Below are 22647 nucleotides of genomic sequence, written 5' to 3'. Positions count from 1 at the left end.
CACCTAGTTCATGTTTGTGCTCAGCAGTGCTGAAATTTGCTCAGTGATGAAAAACATTAGCAGGAACATTGCTTGTAGTTGTTTTTTGCAACATTAGTATTTACAGAGCCTTCAGAAAGTATTCATACCCCATGACTTATCCCACATTTTGTTGTTACAGCCTGAATTGAAAATAGATTAAACATTTTTTGGTGAAAGGCACACACCCGTTTTATATAAGGTCCCACAGTTGACAGTACATGTCAAAGCCAAAACCAAGCCATGAGGTCGAAGGAATTGTCCGTAGAGACAGGATTATGTAGAGGCACAGATCTCGAGAAGGGTACCAAAACATTTTTGCAGCATTGAAGGCCCCCAAAAACACAGTGGCCTCCATTTTTAAATGGAAGAAGTTGCCACCGTACACAACCCAAGGACATACCAGACACAGAACAGGCCTGGAGCAGAACAGGGTCAGCCTTGCCCTTGAAGCAGTTAGGTGGAAAAGTGCCTTACTCGCCGAGGCAGTAGGGGATAGAGCCTGACAGGCAGTAGGGGATAGAGCCTGACCGGCAGTAGGGAATAGAGCCTGACCGGCAGTAGGGGATAGAGCCTGACCGGCAGTAGGGGATAGAGCCTGACAGGCAGTAGGGGATAGAGCCTGACAGGCAGTAGGGGATAGAGCCTGACAGGCAGTAGGGGATAGAGCCTGAAACCAAGGCAGTAGGGGATAGAGCCTGAATCCAAGGCAGTAGGGGATGGAGCCTGAATCCAAGGCAGTAGGGGATGGAGCCTGAATCCAAGGCAGTAGGGGATGGAGCCTGAAACCAAGGCAGTAGGGGATGGAGCCTGAAACCAAGGCAGTAGGGGATGGAGCCTGAAACCAAGGCAGTAGGGGATGGAGCCTGAAACCAAGGCATTAGGCGATGGAGCCTGAAACCAAGGCAGTAGGGGATGGAGCCTGAAACCAAGGCAGTAGGGGATGGAGCCTGAAACCAAGGCAGTAGGGGATAGAGCCTGAAACCAAGGCAGTAGGGGATGGAGCCTGACACCAAGGCAGTAGGGGATGGAGCCTGACACCAAGGCAGTAGGGGATGGAGCCTGAGACCAAGGCAGTAGGGGATGGAGCCTGAGACCAAGGCAGTAGGGGATGGAGCCTGAGACCAAGGCAGTAGGGGATGTAGCCTGAGACCAAGGCAGTAGGGGATGGAGCCTGAGACCAAGGCAGTAGGGGATGGAGCCTGAAACCAAGGCAGTAGGGAGAGTGAGCGCCTGACATGCAGTCAGGAGGGTGGGCGCCTGAAAATAAAAGTTGTCTGCTCTTTCGACCAATCGATTGGTCATATTGTTCAAACGCATATTTTTTAATGTGGAGACGCATCCCATGTGTCTAAATCAAATCAACTCTTTGCACTGAGTTGGTCTGGTGCTTTAAGGGCTCTGTGTGATTAAATAATTAATGCACTGAGTTGGTCTGGTGCTTTAAGGGCTCTGTGTGATTAAATAATTAAGACACAAATTACTAGAGGGAGTACGACCGCAATTGATTTGATTGTGCAGAGCCAGGCTCAGAATTGCTGTGTAAAAAAAAATACTTCCATTGACTGTGTGACTGGCGCCCATTGTCTCTGTCCTCCCTGCTGCGGCGACCACCACAGAACATCAGCAGTGTTTATCGCGCTGTCCGTGTTGCTGAAGCCGCAACATAATTAAAGCCAAACTCTGAACATCGTAACACATGTGAAAGCAAAATGAAGGCAGAGGACGTGACAAATATACGCAAAATGGGGGAATGTTTACTGGTTGCTCAGGCGGTAAAGGGGAAGTCCGATGTGTGGAATAAATTTGACTAGTAGTGGAAAATACTGGAGATAAAAAAGGTAAGGATCCACCACCCCATGCGTATTATGTACCAAACAGGTGCTGTTAGATTACAATATATATTACCTGACCATTTGGAGCAATGTAAGCAACACTAAATAAATGATAAGCCTACCCAGAGAGTCTGTCATGTTTTTTTGGTAAATACTTTATTACAGCAAAGACTATAAACAGTCACATTCATTTGTGAATGCAATTTATGAAATTGACATTATTATGATCATCATTATAATAATAAGTAATAATAACAATAATAATAATAATAACAACAACAACAATGAGATCACAAAAAGGAGGGTTATTATTAATATATATTTTTCTGACCATTTGGAACAGTGTAAACGACACTAAATAAATTATAAACGACACTAAATAAATTGTAAACAACACAAAATAAATTATAAACAACTCTAAATAAACTGTAAACAACACTAAATAAATTGTAAACAACACTAAATAAAAATTGGGTGATTCCCACTAATGTAGGCTATTAAACAAACACTCAAACAGGCAACAGAAACAGGATCTGTCTTCTGTAGATATATATATGGATGATTTATAAAGCCAGGCACATTCAACAGTTAGGCTATTGATTATAGACCTAATTAAGTTGTTTTCCTCTCCTCACTTTTCTTAGACAATTTTAAGACAAGGGCTGTTTTCTGGTCCTCTAACTCTGCTGCTGTCTCCGCCACATTGTCCTCAATACCGATAAGGCTTATTAACTTAGTTATTATTCACATAGCAACATGGTCTAGGAAAAGGTGCCAATTCAACAGCCCACTGATGTGTTTCAGAACCGCGGACAGAGACCACTATCCAACGTGGGAGAAAACACATTGGGTATAATATAGGTGATATTAGTGTTGCGTCGTTGTTCTTACCTAATATAACCATATAAATGTTCAGTAGCACATGTCTTAGACGTATGGACTGTGCCACCCCCACGGCCTCCGTAATGGATCAGTCCAATCAGACAGGTGTGGGGGGGGGGTTATTTTTTGCTACTACTCGACTAAAGAAATCTTGGTTGACCAACAGCCCATCGACTAAACAATGGACAAGTCCACTAAATGGGGTCAACCCGAATGTAATATTTACTGCACACACACACACACACACACACACACACACACACACACACACACACACACACACACACACACACACACACACACACACACACACACACACACACACACCTAGGAAAACATAGATCTCTGGCACGTGTACACACACACACACACACACACACACACACACACACACACACACACACACACACACACACACACACACACACACACACACACACACACACACACACACACACACACTCCTAGGAAAACATAGATCTCTGGCACGTGTACACACACACACACACACACACACATACACACACACACACCTAGGAAAACATAGACATACACACATACACACATACACACACACACACACACCTAGGAAAACATAGATCTCTGGCACGTGTACACACACACACACACATACACACATACACACACACACACACACTCCTAGGAAAACATAGATCTCTGGCACGTGTACACACACACACACACACACACACACATACACACATACACACATACACACACACCTAGGAAAACATAGATCTCTGGCACGTGTACACACACACACACACACACACACACACACACACTCCTAGGAAAACATAGATCTCACACGTGTACACACACACACACACACACACACACACACACACACACACACACACACACTCCTAGGAAAACATAGATCTCTGGCACGTGTACACACACACACACACACACACACACACACACACACACACACACACACACACACACACTCCTAGGAAAACATAGATCTCTGGCACGTGTACACACACTTCCCTGCTGTGTTTTTAACTCGTAGTTCAGTCAGGGATGAATGGTCAGGTGATGGAGTCAGTTAATCACACGTTTCCCTGTGAGTGTGTGTCTGTGTGAGCGTGTGTGTGTGTGAGCGTGTGTCTGTGTGAGCGTGTGTCTGTGTGAGTGTGTGTCTGTGTGAGTGTGTGTCTGTGTGAGTGTGTGTCTGTGTGAGTGTGTGTCTGTGTGAGCGTGTGTCTGTGTGAGTGTCTGTGTGTGTGTGTGTCTGTGTGTCTGTGTGATTGTGTGTCTGTGTTTGTGTGAGTGTGACCTGACCATGAAAAACAGCCCCTGGTTGGAGGTTATAACCTGGGGTCTGGAGTTTGGCTTTATCCATTGTGTTTCACGAGGATTATCTTCTGCTAACTTCCAGACAGTTATCGACCCACAATGACCAATGACATGTTATGAATCTCAGAATCATGCTAATTTTAAGGCCTCCCGAGTGGCGCAGTGGTCTAAGACACTGCATCGCAGTGCTAGCTGTGCCACTATAGATTCTGGGTTTGAGTCCAGGCTCTGTCGCAGCCGGCCACGATCAGGAAACCCATGGGGCGGCACACAATTGGCCCAGTGGACCAGGCGCATTGCATGCTGACACGGTCGCAGGGTGCACGGTGTTTCCTCCGACACGTTGGTGCGGGTTAAGTGGGCATTGTGTCAAGAAGCAGTGCGGCTTGGTTGGGTTGTGTTTAGGAGGATGCACGGCTCTCAACCTTCGACCTCTGCCGAGTCCGTACAGGAGTTGCAGCGATGTAACTACCAATTGGATACCACGAAATTGGAGAGGAAAAATAAAGAATAGTGCTGATTTACACAGTAACCGTGACATGACAATTTTATGGCTGCGATATAATTCTGTTTAGTTTCAAGGCCTTGTTTTAGAAACTGATTGTACATTGGAATTACACTGTCACTTCTGTTGACTATTGTTCATTATTCAGTTTGTTTGACGTACATATTTCCTGGTAGGTGTCTATGGAGCTGAAGAATGCCAGCATCATCTTCAACCACAGCCTCCACACCCCAGAGGATCTGGCGGAGGCCATCGAGGACATGGGGTTTGACTCCATCCTCTCAGACACTACCACAGCCTCCGAGGTCCCCACAGACACACAGCTGATCCCCACCCCAGCCCTTCTCACCCCTGAGGCCCAACAGGAGGCTCTGGCCAGGCTAGCTCAGCTCCAGGGGGTCCTGGAGGTCCAGGAGAACAAGGACCAGAGGGGGGTGTTCATTACCTTCATCCCTGCCCTGATCAGTGCACTGCAGCTGGGGGAGGTGGTTAGTAGCTTGGCCTCCTTCCTGGAGGCCCCTACAGAGGAAACCCTAGTCTCAGTCCCAGTCTCTGTCCCAGCCCTGGTTCCAGGTTCAGCCCCTGTCCCAGACCCGGCCACATTCTCACAGGTGAAGATGCGTATCGAGGGCACGGTCTGTCTGTCCTGCACCACCGCCATCGAAGGAAAGATTGGCAAACTGAAAGGAGTTGAGAAAATTAAAGCTGACTTAGTTACCTTGTATTAAGTAGTAGTCATTATCATTGCTGACCTAGTGTAGTGCTGACCTGGTTACAGGTCCAATTCAACAGTCTTTATATCAATATCAAATCATTTCTGGGTAACAATTAAGTACCCTACTGTGATTCATTTTGTTTCTTTTAAATTGAAAAGAAACAAAAATAACTTCTTAGCAAAGAGTAATTTCTCAATCATGAATTTGCTAGGACTGTCTGTGAGTGGTCTGAGTAAGGAGGGGAAAACTGAAAGGTTTTGGAACTCTTTGGTTTAACTAGTTTACCACCTGGGGATGTCACCAGACAGGCCAAAATGTCATCCCATCAAAACGGGCAGAAATTTCAGGTGGTCTTTTCAAACAGCTCTTTTCACAATTTCACAGTATTATTCCAACCTCATACAGTTCAAGTCGAAAGTTTACATACACTTAAAACTAGTTTTTCAACCACTCCATGAATGTCTTGTTAACAAACTATAGTTATGGCAAGTCTGTTAGGACATCTACTTTGTGCATGACACAAGTCATCTTTCCAACAATTGTTTACAGACAGATTATTTCACTTATTCACTGTATCACAATTCCAGTGGGTCAGAAGTTTACATGCACTAAGTTGACTGTTCCTTTAAATAGTGTGGAAAATTCCAGAAAATGATGTCGTGGCTTTAGAAGCTTCTGATAGGCTAATTGGTATCATTTGAGTCAATTGGAGGTGTACCTGTGGATGTATTTCAAGGCTGCTTTCAAACTCAGTGCCTCTTTGCTTGACATCATGGGAAAATCCAAATAAATCAGCCAAGACCTCAGAAAACAAATTGTAGACCTCCACAAGTCTGGTTCATCCTTGGGAGCAATTTCCAAACGCCTGAAGGTACCCACCCCGTTCATCTGTACAAACAATAGTACGCAAGTATAAATACCGTGGGACCACGCAGCCGTCATACCCCTCAGAAAGGAGATGCGTTCCGTCTCCAAGAGATGAACGTACTTTGGTGCGAAAAGTCAATTCAATCCCAGAATAAGAGCAAAGGAGCTGTGAAGATGCTGGAGGAAACAGGTACAAAAGTATCTATATCCACAGTAAAACAAGTCCTATATCGACATAACCTGAAAGGCCACTCAGCAAGGAAGAAGCCTCTGCTCCAAAACTGCCATAAAAAAGCCAGACTACGGTTTGCAACTGCACATGGGGACAAAGATTGTACTTTTTGGAGAAATGTCCTCTGGTCTGATGAAACAAAAATAGAACTGTTTGGACATAATGACCATCGTTATGTTTGGAGGGGAAAGGGGGAGGCGATGAACACCATCCCAACCGTGAAACGCGTCGGTGGCAGCATCATGTTGTGGGGGTGCTTTGCTGCAGGAGGGACTGGTGCACTTCACAAAATACGTGGCATCATGAGGAAGAAAAAGTATGTGGATATATTGAAGCAACATTTCAAGACATCAGTCGGGAAGTTAAAGCTTGGTCGCAAATGGGTCTTCCAAATGCACAATGACCCCAAGTATACTTCCAAATTTGTGGCAAAATGGCTTAAGGACAACAAAGGTATTGGAGTGGCCATCACAAAGCCCTGACCTCAATCCTATAGAAGATTTGTGGGCAGAACTGAAAAGGCGTTTGCGAGCAAGGAGGCCTACAAACCTGACTCAGTTACACCAGCTCTGTTAGGAGAAATGGGCCAAAATTCACCCAACTTATTATGGAAAGCTTGTGGAAGGCTACCCAAAACGTTTGACCCAAGTTAAACAATTTAATAGTAATGCTACCAAAAACGAATTGAAATAAATCTGAAATAAATCATTCTCTACTATTATTCTGACATTTCACATTCTTAAAATAAAGTGGCGATCCTAACCGACCTAAGACAAGGAATTTGTACTTGGAGTAAATGTCAGGAATTGTGAAAAATGTAGTTTAAATGTATTTGGCTAAGGTGTATGTAAACTTCCGACTGTATAAAACACAGGAAAAACATCCACTGGACCTTTTACTGACCTGGCGTTCTATAGCAATAAATTAATATGGGAGGTTGTTGTAGTCTAGTATTCTCACTTAACATTAACTTGTAGTCAGAAATAATCTTGAAACATCTCAGAATCTCCTGTTAGTCTGTACTCCCCACTCTGTGATACTAGGATTGTTGGAGATTAGAAATGTTTCCCCTGTGTGTTCTACACCCAGTGGTTCTAGACTCCCAGGAGGCCACGGTTCTCTACCTGCCATACCTCATCACCATCGACGACATCATCACCCAGATCGCCAAGACCGGCTACAAGGCCACGCCCAAGTCCAAGTCCCGCCCCCTGCAGCTGTCCGTCAGCGAGATGGAGCGGTTGCTAAGCGCTGCCTCATCACCCACAGAGCCGGTGGATACTTCCACCGAGGATTCTGAGGTGTCCACAGACTCAGCCCAGACTACCCTCAGGGTGACAGGCATGCACTGCCGCTCCTGTGTGGTAAACATCCAGGATAACATCTCCAAGCTGGCTGGGGTGACCTCCATAGAGGTATTGTTGGAGAGCGAGAGCGCCTCCATTCTCTATGACCCAGGGAGGGTGACTGTGTCTGGGCTACAGCAAGCCATTGAGGCCCTGCCACCGGGGATGTTTAAAACCCAACCCTGGAGCTCTACCTCTGGAGGTGTTAGCCCTACATCCACCACACCACCACCACCGTCCCAGGCCGGCCTCTCCTCCACCCAGCCCTGCTACAGCCAGCCTCTGATGACCACGGCCCTAATCCATATCGAGGGGATGACCTGTGGGTTCTGTGTTCAGTCCATCGAGGGGAGGCTGTCTCAGAGGAAGGGGGTGCGGTCAGCCAAGGTGTCGCTGGCCAATCACAGAGGGGCGTTTGACTACGACCCTCTCCTCACCCAACCAGAAGAGCTCAGGGAGGCCATAGAGGACATGGGATTTGATGCCTTCCTGCCTGGTGAGTTGATGGGCGGTTTGTATTATTTTATTCTCCTAACTAGGGTTTCAACATTCAGTAAACATTCCATACATTCCCAGGTTTTTCAGAGATCCTGGTTGGAGGATTCCCTCCCTCCTGATTCTAGGAATCCTACAACAGGAATTTCTGTCTTAGGTGAAGTTTCCGGAGTTTAGTAACACGACCCCATATAATATCTCTAGCTGTGAAACAAAACAAATTACTCTGTCTCTGTTTGTAATAATATCTCTGTTTGTAACTCATGGAAACTTCCCAGAACAGTCGTTGGATAACTGCCATAGAAAGCAGAATGAGAAATTGAAATGTTTATGAAACTCATTGTTGCTATGTTGTCCTTTTAGAAAGCAACTCCCTGTTGACCGTCCCAGTTATCCGTCCCCCCTCGTCCTGCTCCCTGTCCCCTTAGGGTGTTAAGGAGCACCCGGACACCCTCGCTAAATGCTTCATCCAGATTGGTGGAATGACCTGTGCGTCCTGTGTGGCCAACATCGAGAGGAACCTGAAGAATGAACACGGTGAGAGGAGATGTGAAAATCAGGGTTATGTTCATTAGGGCATGCCATTTTTTGCAACATTTTACTCCCTGTTTTATTTGGTAATAAACACAACTTAGCTACTGATGGGAACTATGGTGTAGTTGTATTAGGGTCACTCATTCTTTACAGCAGCTATCTGTCTTTCTGGGACAGTATAGTGTCATAAACCGTTGTAAACTGTGTCATATTAAGATTTACGATGGCTGTTTTTAAGTAAAATACTGTAGGAGGAATGTGGAACGTATTTAGGATGTTATGAAGACTGAACTTTTACCTGGTCATAAAACCCATTTTTTAAAGGCATTCCCAACTTGTACAGTTGAAGACGGAAGTGTACACACACTTCATTAAAACTCGTTTTTCAACCACTCCACAAATTTCTTGTAAACAAACTATAGTTTTGGCAAGTCGGTTAGGACATCTACTTTGTGCATGACACAAGTAATCTTTCCAACAATTGTTTACAGACAGATTATTTCACTTATTCACTGTATCACAATTCCAGTGGGTCAGAAGTTTACATGCACTAAGTTGACTGTTCCTTTAAATAGTGTGGAAAATTCCAGAAAATGATGTCATGGCTTTAGAAGATTCTGATAGGCTAATTGACATTATTTGAGTACCTGTTGATGAATTTCAAGGCCTACCTTCAAACTCAATGCCTCTTTGCTTGACATCATGGGACAATAAAAATAAATCATCCAAGACTTCAGAAAATAATTGTAGACCTTCACAAGTCTGGTTCATCCTTGGGAGCAATTTCCAAATTCCTGAAGGTGCCACGTTCATCTGTACAAACAATAGTACGCAAGTATAAACATCATGGGACCTCGCAGCCGTCATACCGCTCAGGAAGGAGACGCGTTGTGTCTCCTAGAGATGAACGTACTTTGGTGCGAAAAGTCAAATCAATCCCAGAATAAGAGCAAAGGACCTTGTGAAGATGCTGGAGAAAACAGGTACCAAAGTATCATTTACACAGTAAAACGAGTCCTATATCGACATAACCTGAAAGTCCGCTCAGCAAGGAAGAAGCCACTGCTCCAAAACCAGCATAAAAAAAGACAGACTACGGTTTGCAACAGCACATGGGGACAAAGATTATACTCCTTGGAGAAATGTCCTCTGGTCTGATGAAACAATAATAAAACTGTTTGGCCATAATGACCATTGTTATGTTTGGAGGAAAAGGGGGAGGCTTGCAACCCGAAGAACACCATCCCAAAAGTGAAGAGTGGTGGTGCTTTGCTGCAGGAGGGACTGGTGCACTTCACACAATAGATGGCATCATGAGGGAGGAAAATTATGTGCATATATTGAAGCAACATCTCAAGACATCAGTTAGTTAAAGGAAGTTAAAGCTTGGTCGCAAATGGGTCTTCCAAATGGACAATGACCCTAAGCATACTTACAAAGTTGTGGCAAAATGGCTTAAGGACAACAAAGTCAAGGTATTGGAGTGGCCATCTCAATGCCCTGACCTCTATCCCAATAGAATATTTGTGGGCAGATCTGAAAAGGCGTGTGCGAGCACACACTTTTTGTGGGAACTTATAGTGGGAAGCTTGTGGAAGGATACCCGAAACATTTGACCTAAGCTAAACAATGTTAAAGCAATGCTACCAAATACTAATTGAGTGTATGTAAACTTCTGACCCACTAGGAATGTGATGAAAGAAATAAAAGCTGAAATAAATAATTCTCTACTATTATTCTGACATTTCACATTCTTAAAATAAAGTGGTGATCCTAACTGACCTAAGACAGGGAATTTTTACTAGGATTAAATGTCAGGAATTGTGAAAAACTGAGTTTAAATGTATTTGGCTAAGGTGTATGTAAACTTCCTGTCATGCAGGTGAATGAGGACCCAAAAGCGACTTGGCGAAAACAGAGTATTTAATCCAGTAATAAACTTTACAAAACAAAAAGCATAATACTACTCGTAAAGACGAGAACAGACTGGAGACTTGATCGAGAACTGCAGGTTGCCTCGGGAAGGCACTTGAACCTAGCAGACTCAGACACCTGCTCACCACGCAGCATCTGAGGGAAACACGACACGACAGGGTAAAACATAGACACAGCACGGTGAATTATAGATGAGGATCCGACAGGGCAGGTACGGAAAACAAGGAGAGAAATAGGGACTCTAATCAGGGAAAAGGATCGGGAACAGGTGTGGGAAGACTAAATGATGATTAGGGGAATAGGAACAGCTGGGAGCAGGAACGGAACAATAGAGAGAAGAGAGAGCGAGAGAGTGAGAGAGGGAGGGGAGAGAGAGGGATAGAAAGAGGGAAAGAACCTAATAAGACCAGCAGAGGGAAACGAATAGAAGGGGAAGCACAGGGACAAGACATGATAATTAATGACAAAACATGACAGTACCCCCCACTCACCGAGCGCCTCCTGGCGCACTCGAGGAGGAATCCTGGCGGCAACGGAGGAAATCATCAATGAGTGAACGGTCCAGCACGTCCCGAGACGGAACCCAACTCCTCTCCTCAGGACCGTAACCCTCCCAATCCACTAAGTATTGGTGACCCCGTCCCGAGAACGCATGTCCATGATCTTATGTACCTTGTAAATAGGTGCGCTCTCGACAAGGACGGGAGGGGGGAGGGAAGACGAACGGGGGTGCGAAGAAAGGGCTTGACACAGGAGACATGGAAGACAGGATGGACGCGACGAAGATGTCGCGGAAGAAGCAGTCGCACAGCGACAGGATTGACGACCTGGGAGACACGGAACGGACCAATGAACCGCGGAGTCAACTTACGAGAAGCTGTCGTAAGAGGAAGGTTGCGAGTGGAAAGCCACACTCTCTGGCCGCAACAATACCTTGGACTCTTAATCCTGCGTTTATTGGCGGCTCTCACAGTCTGTGCCCTGTAGCGGCAAAGTGCAGACCTCACCCTCCTCCAGGTGCGCTCACAACGTTGGACAAACGCTTGAGCGGAGGGAACGCTGGACTCGGCAAGCTGGGATGAGAACAGAGGAGGCTGGTAACCCAGACTACTCTGAAACGGAGATAACCCGGTAGCAGACGAAGGAAGCGAGTTGTGAGCATATTCTGCCCAGGGGAGCTGTTCTGCCCAAGACGCAGGGTTTCTGAAAGAAAGGCTGCGTAGTATGCGACCAATCGTCTGATTGGCCCTCTCTGCTTGACCGTTAGACTGGGGATGAAACCCGGAAGAGAGACTGACGGACGCACCAATCAAACGACAGAACTCCCTCCAAAACTGTGACGTGAATTGCGGGCCTCTGTCTGAAACGGCGTCTAACGGGAGGCCATGAATTCTGAACACATTCTCGATAATGATTTGTGCCGTCTCCTTAGCGGAAGGAAGTTTAGCGAGGGGAATGAAATGTGCCGCCTTAGAGAACCTATCGACAACCGTAAGAATCACAGTCTTCCCCGCAGACAAAGGCAGACCGGTAATGAAGTCTAGGGCGATGTGAGACCATGGTCGAGAAGGAATGGGGAGCGGTCTGAGACGACCGGCAGGAGGAGAGTTACCCGACTTAGTCTGCGCGCAGTCCGAACAAGCAGCCACGAAACGGCGCGTGTCACGCTCCTGAGTCGGCCACCAAAAGCGCTGGCGAATAGACGCAAGAGTGCCTCGAACACCGGGATGACCAGCTAACTTGGCAGAGTGAGCCCACTGAAGAACAGCCAGACGAGTGGAAACAGGAACGAAAAGGAGGTTACTAGGACAAGCGCGCGGCGACGCAGTGTGCGTGAGTGCTTGCTTAACCTGTCTTTCAATTCCCCAGACTGTCAACCCGACAACACGCCCATAAGGAAGAATCCCCTCGGGATCAGTAGAAGCCACAGAAGAACTAAACAGACGGGATAAGGCATCAGGCTTGGTGTTCTTGCTACCCGGACGGTAAGAAATCACAAACTCGAAACGAGCGAAAAACAACGCCCAACGAGCTTGACGGGCATTAAGTCGTTTGGCAGAACGGATGTACTCAAGGTTCTTATGGTCTGTCCAAACGACAAAAGGAACGGTCGCCCCCTCCAACCACTGTCGCCATTCGCCTAGGGCTAAGCGGATGGCGAGCAGTTCACGGTTACCCACATCATAGTTGCGCTCAGATGGCGACAGGCGATGAGAAAAATAAGCGCAAGGATGAACCTTATCGTCAGACTGGAAGCGCTGGGATAGAATGGCTCCCACGCCTACCTCTGAAGCGTCAACCTCGACAATGAATTGTCTAGTGACGTCAGGAGTAACGAGGATAGGAGCGGACGTAAAACGTTCTTTTAGAAGATGAAAAGCTCCCTGGGCGGAACCGGACCACTTAAAACACGTCTTGACAGAAGTAAGAGCTGTGAGAGGGGCAGCAACTTGACCGAAATTACGAATGAAACGCCGATAGAAATTAGCGAAACCTAAAAAGCGCTGCAACTCGACACGTGACCTTGGAACGGGCCAATCACTGACAGCTTGGACCTTAGCGGAATCCATCTGAATGCCTTCAGCGGAAATAACGGAACCGAGAAAAGTAACGGAGGAGACATGAAAAGAACACTTCTCAGCCTTTACGTAGAGACAATTCTCTAAAAGGCGCTGTAGAACACGTCGAACGTGCTGAACATGAATCTCGAGTGACGGTGAAAAAATCAGGATATCGTCAAGATAGACAAAAACAAAGATGTTCAGCATGTCTCTCAGAACATCATTAACTAATGCCTGAAAAACAGCTGGCGCATTGGCGAGACCAAACGGCAGAACCCGGTACTCAAAATGCCCTAACGGAGTGTTAAACGCCGTTTTCCACTCGTCCCCCTCTCTGATGCGCACGAGATGGTAAGCGTTACGAAGGTCCAACTTAGTAAAGCACCTGGCTCCCTGCAGAATCTCGAAGGCTGATGACATAAGGGGAAGCGGATAACGATTCTTAACCGTTATGTCATTCAGCCCTCGATAATCCACGCAGGGGCGCAGAGTACCGTCCTTCTTCTTAACAAAAAGAACCCCGCCCCGGCCGGAGAGGAAGAAGGCACTATGGTACCGGCGTCAAGAGACACAGATAAATAATCCTCGAGAGCCTTACGTTCGGGAGCCGACAGAGAGTATAGTCTACCCCGAGGAGGAGTGGTCCCCGGAAGGAGATCAATACTACAATCATACGACCGGTGAGGAGGAAGGGAGTTGGCTCGGGACCGACTGAAGACCGTGCGCAGATCATGATATTCCTCCGGCACTCCTGTCAAATCGCCAGGTTCCTCCTGAGAAGTGGGGACAGAAGAAATGGGGGGATGGCAGACATTAAGCACTTCACATGACAAGATACGTTCCAGGATAGGATAGAATTACAAGACCAATTAATAGAAGGATTATGACATACTAGCCAGGGATGACCCAAAACAACAGGTGTGAAAGGTGAACGAAAAATCAAAAAAGAAATAGTCTCACTGTGGTTACCAGATACTGTGAGAGTTAAAGGTAGTGTCTCAAATCTGATACTGGGAAGATGACTACCATCTAAGGCAAACATGGGCGTAGGCTTGTCTAACTGTCTGAAAGGAATGTTATGTTTCCGAACCCATGCTTCGTCCATGAAACAACCCTCAGCCCCAGAGTCAATCAAGGCACTGCATGTAGCACCCGAACCGGTCCAGCGTAGATGGACCGACATAGTAGTACAGGATCTAGATGAAGAGACCTGAGTAGTAGCGCTCACCAGTAGCCCTCCGCTTACTGATGGGCTCTGGCCTCTTACTGGACATGAATTAACAAAATGTCCATCAAATCCGCAATAGAGGCACAGGCGGTTGGTGATCCTCCGTTCCCTCTCCTTAGTCGAGATGCGAATCCCTCCCAGCTGCATGGGCTCAGTCTCAGAGCCAGAGGAGGGAGATGGTTGCGATGCGGAGCAGGGAAACACCGTTGATGCGAGCTCTCTTCCACGAGCCTGGTGACGAAGATCTACCCGTCGTTCTATGCGGATGGCGAGAGCAATCAAAGAGTCCACACTGGAAGGAACCTCCCGAGAGAGAATCTCATCTTTGACCACTGTGTGGAGTCCCTCCAGAAAACGAGCGAGCAGCGCCGGCTCGTTCCAGTCACTAGAGGCAGCAAGAGTACGAAACTCTATAGAGTAATCCGTTATGGATCGATCACCTTGGCATAGGGAAGCCAGGGCCCTAGAAGCCTCCCCACCAAAAACTGAACGGTCAAAAACCCGAATCATCTCCTCTTTAAAGTTCTGGTAATTGTTAGAACAATCAGCCCTTGCCTCCCAGATAGCTGTGCCCCACTCTCGGGCCCGGCCAGTAAGGAGTGAAATGACGTAAGCAACCCGAGCTCTCTCTCTAGAGTATGTGTTGGGTTGGAGAGAGAACACAATCTCACACTGGGTGAGAAAGGAGCGGCACTCAGTGGGCTGCCCGGAGTAGCAAGGTGGGTTATTAACCCTAGGTTCTGGAGGCTCGGCAGGCCAGGAAGTAACAGGTGGCACGAGACGAAGACTCTGGAACTGTCCAGAGAGGTCGGAAACCTGAGCGGCCAGGTTCTCCACGGCATGGCGAGCAGCAGACAATTCCTGCTCGTGTCTGCCGAGCATGGCTCCTTGGATCTCGACGGCAGTGTTACGAGCGTCTGTAGTCGCTGGGTCCATTCCTTGGTCGGATCCTTCTGTCATGCAGGTGAATGAGGACCCAAAAGCGACTTGGCGAAAACAGAGTATTTAATCCAGTAATAAACTTTACAAAACAAAAAGCATAATACTACTCGTAAAGACGAGAACAGACTGGAGACTTGATCGAGAACTGCAGGTTGCCTCGGGAAGGCACTTGAACCTAGCAGACTCAGACACCTGCTCACCACGCAGCATCTGAGGGAAACACGACACGACAGGGCAAAACATAGACACAGCACGGTGAATTATAGATGAGGATCCGACAGGGCAGGTACGGAAAACAAGGAGAGAAATAGGGACTCTAATCAGGGAAAAGGATCGGGAACAGGTGTGGGAAGACTAAATGATGATTAGGGGAATAGGAACAGCTGGGAGCAGGAACGGAACGATAGAGAGAAGAGAGAGCGAGAGAGTGAGAGAGGGAGGGGGAGAGAGAGGGATAGAAAGAGGGAAAGAACCTAATAAGACCAGCAGAGGGAAACGAATAGAAGGGGAAGCACAGGGACAAGACATGATAATTAATGACAAAACATGACACTTCCGACTTCAACTACTGTATATTAACTGTTATATCAAACCCATGTATCAGTTTGGTAGGATAGTGAATAAAATGTAACGTGTCTAACGTTGTCCTGCGTTGCTCTGTGCAGGTATCTACTCTGTGCTGGTGGCCCTGATGGCTAGTAAGGCTGAGGTCCGTTATAACCCTGAGGTGATGGACCCTCTGAAGATAGCAGAGTATGTCAGAGAGTTGGGCTTCACTGCTTCTGTCATGGAGGACTATGAGGGTTCTGATGGAAGCCTGGAACTTGTGGTAAGTGTTCTGATTCTAATCAACACACATAATGGTGTCATCTTCTGTTTGGTGTTCTGATTCTAATCAACACACATAATGGTGTCATCTTCTGTTTGGTGTTCTGATTCTAATCAACACACATAATGGTGTCATCTTCTGTTTGGTGTTCTGATTCTAATCAACACACATAATGGTGTCATCTTCTGTTTGATGTTCTGATTCTAATCAACACACATAATGGTGTCATCTTCTGTTTGGTGTTCTGATTCTAATCAACACACATAATGGTGTCATCTTCTGTTTGGTGTTCTGATTCTAATCAACACACATAATGGTGTCATCTTCTGTTTGGTGTTCTGATTCTAATCAACACACATAATGGTGTCATCTTCTGTTTGATGTTCTGATTCTAATCAACACACATAATGGTGTCATCTTCTGTTTGATGTTCTGATTCTAATCAACACACATAATGGTGTCATCTTCTGTTTGGTGTTCTGATTCTAATCAACACACATAATGGTGTCATCTTCTGTTTGGTGTTCTGATTCTAATCAACACACATAATGGTGTCATCTTCTGTTTGGTGTTCTGGATGAATCTCACAATCATGATGTTTATAAGGCTGGTGATATTTCCACTGGCATAAGCACTGCTTCTTTTAACTATTCCATAATCAAAGATCTCTTTATGTCTACACCATCCTAACTGCTCCTCATCAAATCTAATTGTATTGGTCGCATACTTTTATTTATTTAATTTAACGAGGCAAGTCAGTTAAAGAACAAATTCTTATTTGCAATGATGGCCTACCCCGGACGAGGCTGGGCCAATTGTGCGCCACCCTGTGGGACTCCCAATCACGGCCGGTTGTGATACAGCCTGGAATGGAATCAGGGTCTGTAGTGACGCCTGTGGCACTGAGATACAGTGCCATTGACCGCTGTGCCACTCTTTAGCCCTGTTTACACATGTTTAGTGAAATGCTTGTGTTCCAGGCTCTAATAATTCACAACAATACACACAAATCTAAAAGTAAAATAATGGAATTAGGAAATGTATAAATATTAGGACGAACAATGTCAGAGTGGAATTGACTAAAACACAGTAGAATAGAATACGCTATATACATATGAGATGAGTAAAGCAGTATGTAAACATTATTAAAGTGGCCAGTGATTCCATGTCTATGTATATGGGGCAGCAGCCTGTGAGGTGTAGGGTCGTCTTTTCCTCTAAATCGTGTATCAACAGTACACTCTCCTCTCCACCTCTCTCCAGGTCAGGGGAATGACGTGTGCCTCCTGCGTTCACAAAATAGAGTCCAGCCTGATGGAAGAGAATGGTATCGTCCACGCCTCCGTTGCCCTGGCAACCAACAAAGCCCACATCAAGTACGACCCGGAGGTGACGGGACCGAGAGACGTCATCAAACTCATAGAGGTACTTCATTCTGTTTTTAAATCATTCATTTATTTGTTTGTCCGTTCGTTTGTTCATCCCAACTGGGTCATCCAACACCCTCTCCTCTGCCCCAGGTTGTTGCTTTAAATGAAGTATGGGATATCAGTTTGCCTAGTTAAATTTGTTCATTCATTTTGTCTGTTCATCAGAACCTGGGCTTCGAGGCATCTCTGGTGAAGAGGGATCACACAGGCAGTCACTTGGACCACAGCAGAGAGATCACACAGTAATGGAAGGGAATGGGAGGTGTGGGATAATGGGCTGTTTAGCTTTTTACTCACTGGTTATTTAGACATCTCTTCTTCTCCATTTCTTCATCTCTTCTCTTTTTTCTTCATCTCTTCTCTTCATCTCTTCTTTTCCTCTTTATCTCTTCTTCTCTTCACTTAACACATATGGACCCAGAACTTAATGGAGCAGCTGACCAATTACACAATACTTTAGTTCTGGGTTAACCGAGATGACTCTTTATCTCTGTCTGTGTCTGACTAACTGTCTGTCTGTCTCCATCTCCGTACCTCATTCTCCAATTACGCAAAACTTTAGTTCTGGTTTAACCGAGATGACTCTTTATCTCTGTCTGTGTCTGACTGTCTGTCTGTCTCCATCTCCGTACCTCATTCTCCAATTACGCAAAACTTTAGTTCTGGGTTAACCGAGATTACTCTGTCTGTGTCTGTGTGTCTGACTTACTGTCTGTCTGTCTGTCTCCATTTCCCTACCTCTCTCTTCTCCCAGATGGAGGAAGTCGTTCCTGGTCAGCCTGTTCTTCTGCGTCCCAATCGTGGGGATGAGGATCTACATGTTCATAGTAGATCACCAGATCAGCACGTCTCACCAGCACAACGCCACCGCACAGGACCGGGAACACTACCACACCACCATGTTCCTGGAGAGACAGCTGCTCCCAGGCCTCTCCATCATGAACCTGATCTCATTCCTCTTCTGTGTCCCTGTACAGGTAGGAGAGATGGACTGAGGGAGGGAGAGAGATGGACTGAGAGAGGGAGAGAGATGGACTGAGAGAGGGAGAGAGATGGACTGAGAGAGGGAGAGAGATGGACTGAGAGAGGGAGAGAGACGGACTGAGAGAGGGAGAGAGACGGACTGAGAGAGGGAGAGAGACGGACTGAGAGAGGGAGAGATAAATAGACAGAGGGAGAGATACATAGACAGAGGGAAAGATACATAGACAGAGGGAGAGATAAATAGACAGAGGGAGAGATAAATAGACAGAGGGAGAGATAAATAGACAGAGGGAGAGATAAATAGACAGAGGGAGAGATAAATAGACAGAGGGAGAGATAAATAGACAGAGGGAGAGATAAATAGACAGAGGGAGAGATAAATAGACAGAGGGAGAGATAAATAGACAGAGGGAGAGATAAATAGACAGAGGGAGAGATAAATAGACAGAGGGAGAGATAAATAGACAGAGGGAGAGATAAATAGACAGAGGGAGAGATAAATAGACAGAGGGAGAGATAAATAGACAGAGGGAGAGATACATAGACAGAGGGAGAGATAAATAGACAGAGGGAGAGATAAATAGACAGAGGGAGAGATACATAGTCAGAGGGAGAGATACATAGACAGAGGGAGAGATAAATAGACAGAGGGAGAGATAAATAGACAGAGGGAGAGATACATAGTCAGAGGGAGAGATAAATAGACAGAGGGAGAGATACATAGACAGAGGGAGAGATACATAGACAGAGGGAGAGATAAATAGACAGAGGGAGAGATAAATAGACAGAGGGAGAGATACATAGACAGAGGGAGAGATACATAGTCAGAGGGAGAGATACATAGACAGAGGGAGAGATACATAGACAGAGGGAGAGATACATAGACAGAGGGAGAGATACATAGTCAGAGAGGGCAATATAGAGGGAGAGAGACACTGTATTATATAACAAAAGTATGTGGACACCCCTTCAAATGAGTGGATTCTGCTATTTCAGCCACATCCGTTGCTGACAGGTGTATAAAATCGAGCACACAGCCATGCAATCTCCATAGGCAAACATTGGCAGTAGGATGCCACCTTTCCAACAAGTCAGTTTGTCAAATATTTGCCCTGCTAGAGCTGCCCGGGTCAACTGTAAGTGCTGTTATTGTGAAGTGGAAACATCTAGGAGCAACAACGGCTCAGCTGTGAAGTGGTAGGCCACACAAGCTCACAGAACGGGACCACCAAGTGCTGTATCACGTAGCACGTAAAAAATGGTCTGTACTCAGTTGCAACACTCACTACCGAGTTCCAAACTGCCTCTGGAAGCAACATCAGCACAAGAACTGATCGTCGGGAGCTTCATGAAATGGGTTTCCATGGCCAAGCAGCTGCACACAAGCTTAAGATCACCATGTGCAATGCCAAGCGTCGGCTGCAGTGTGTGTGTATATATACAGTGGGGAGAACAAGTATTTGATACACTGCCTACCTTCAAACTCAGTGCCTCTTTGCTTGACGTCATGGGAAAATCAAAATAAATCAGCCAAGACCTCAGAAAACAAATTGTAGACCTACACAAGTCTGGTTCATCCTTGGGAGCAATTCCCAAACGCCTGAAGGTACCAGGTTCATCTGTACAAACAATAAGACGAAAATATAAACATCATTGACCACGCAGTCGTCATACCGCTCAGGGAGGAGACACGTTCTGTCTTCTAGAGATGAACGTACTTTGGTGCGAAAAGTGCAAATCAATCCCAGAACCGCAGCAAAGCACCTTGTGAAGATGCTGGAGGAAACAGGTACAAAAGTATCTATATCCACAGTAAAACGAGTCCTATATCGACATAGCTTGAAAGGCCGCTCAGCTTAAAAGGCCTCTTGCTCAGATTCACTTTCGTCCTCCTCATCTCCATCTCCCATCCTGACCACCTGCCCTTCCTCTCTGGTCAGGGCCTCCGCACCAGGCAAAGGTACCATGGTGCTTTTGACCACAACCCTTTTTCCTTTTCCGCTCTTACACTTCCCCACTATACCCTCCTCATCCACTGGCGTAACCTGACTAGACCCAGCCTCATCTACACCACCATCCATAACCTGGCTAGACCCAGCCTCATCTACACCACCATCCATAACCTGACTAGACCCAGCCTCATCTACACCACCATCCATAACCTGACTAGACCCAGCCTCATCTACACCACCATCCATAACCTGACTAGACCCAGCCTCATCTACACCACCATCTATAACCTGACTAGACCCAGCCTCATCTACACCACCATCCATAACCTGACTAGACCCAGCCTCATCTACACCACCATCTATAACCTGACTAGACCCAGCCTCATCTACACCACCATCCATAACCTGACTAGACCCAGCCTCATCTACACCACCATCCATAACCTGACTAGACCCAGCCTCATCTACACCACCATCCATAACCTGACTAGACCCAGCCTCATCTACACCACCATCCATAACCTGACTAGACCCAGCCTCAGCTACACCACTATCCATAACATGACTAGACCCCGCCTCAGCTACACTACCATCCATAACATGACCAGACCCAGTCTCATCTACACCACCATCTCTTGCATGACTAGACACAGCCTCATCTACACCACCATCCCCGGCATGACTAGGCCCAGCCTCAGTTACACCACCATCCCTGGCATGACTAGGCCAAGCCTCAGCTACACCACCATCCCTGGCATGACTAGGCCCAGCCTCAGCTACACCACCATCCCTGGCATGACTAGGCCCAGCCTCAGCTACACAACCATCCCTGGCATGACTAGGCCCAGCCTCGGCTACACCACCATCCCTGGCATGACTAGGCCCAGCCTCGGCTACACCACCATCCCTGACATGACTAGGCCCAGCCTCAGCTACACCACCATCCCTGACATGACTAGGCCCAGCCTCAGCTACACCACCATCCCTGACATGACTAGGCCCAGCCTCAGCTACACCACCATCCCTGACATGACTAGGCCCAGCCTCAGCTACACCACCATCCCTGGCATGACTAGGCCCAGTCTCTGCTATCTGCATCTCATTGCCCCCTGCACGGTGACCTCGATTTCCCCCACTGGCGCTTGTGCCCTCACCTTGTCTACGGCCCCACACTCAAAACAATGTAGGCTATCTGCCCCTCACCATGCCTCACTTTAAAATGCACATTTAGCTGTTGCTCATTGTTATTCAGAAACATAAACACTTGCCTCAGGAACGAAACAACGTACTTAACGACAGCTGCCTGAAAGCCTGCTGACACGAAAACCACTAGCAAACTTACCAAAACGACTCAGCTCTTTCCTCAGTACAGGAAAACCGCTAGCAAACTTACCAAAACGACTCAGCTCTTTCCTCAGTACACGAAAACCGCTAGCAAACTTACCAAAACGACTCAGCTCTTTCCTCAGTACACGAAAACCGCTAGCAAACTTACCAAAACGACTCAGCTCTTTCCTCAGTACACGAAAACCGCTAGCAAACTTACCAAAACGACTCAGCTCTTTCCTCAGTACACGATAACCGCTAGCAGACTTACCAAAACGACTCAGCTCTTTCCTCAGTACACGAAAACCGCTAGCAAACTTACCAAAACGACTCGGCTCTTTCCTGATTTGATCCTCCGTAATAAACGGAGGCAAATTTGCAACTACCACCCTTGTCAAAGGGGTAGAAAGAGGTGGGAAAAAAACGTTACAAATATTCCACTAGCAATTAGCCCACCAACCAAATTCCCTATTTTCATGAACACAACCAGAGCTTTGTTCATTCTGGATGCAGAATGTCTACATTCAGCTCCTACCTGTTCACTGACCACGAGCAGGACCTCCTCCACTTTAACTCCATTCTCAGGAACACACCTGAATCCATGCCGTATCGACAGCGCTAGGCTGAGAAGCCATCGCGCACACCACACCTTCCAAACCCCAGGAAACTAACTCTGTACTCCTCCACCCTAACTTTGAAAAAGC

The 22647-nt window shown here is 46.6% G+C and overlaps 1 protein-coding gene across 1 annotated transcript in view; it reads left to right on the top strand.

Annotated features, from left to right (window-relative positions):
* The first annotated feature begins 4470 nt into the window (after nucleotides 1–4470).
* The window catches only part of LOC124011602 (copper-transporting ATPase 1-like), a 45828-nt gene continuing 27651 nt past the window's right edge, over nucleotides 4471–22647 (top strand). The window contains 8 exon segments of the mRNA XM_046325053.1: nucleotides 4471–4506; nucleotides 4743–5269; nucleotides 7469–8223; nucleotides 8586–8759; nucleotides 16088–16251; nucleotides 17515–17676; nucleotides 17847–17923; nucleotides 18436–18658. Coding sequence (XP_046181009.1) covers nucleotides 4471–4506; nucleotides 4743–5269; nucleotides 7469–8223; nucleotides 8586–8759; nucleotides 16088–16251; nucleotides 17515–17676; nucleotides 17847–17923; nucleotides 18436–18658 — 2118 coding nt within the window.

Source organism: Oncorhynchus gorbuscha, linkage group LG23 (genome assembly GCF_021184085.1).
Source record: "Oncorhynchus gorbuscha isolate QuinsamMale2020 ecotype Even-year linkage group LG23, OgorEven_v1.0, whole genome shotgun sequence".
Classification (NCBI taxonomy): domain Eukaryota; kingdom Metazoa; phylum Chordata; class Actinopteri; order Salmoniformes; family Salmonidae; genus Oncorhynchus; species Oncorhynchus gorbuscha.
The sequence above is the reverse complement of the archived record's forward strand: the minus strand, read 5'-3'. Positions and strand labels throughout refer to the sequence as shown.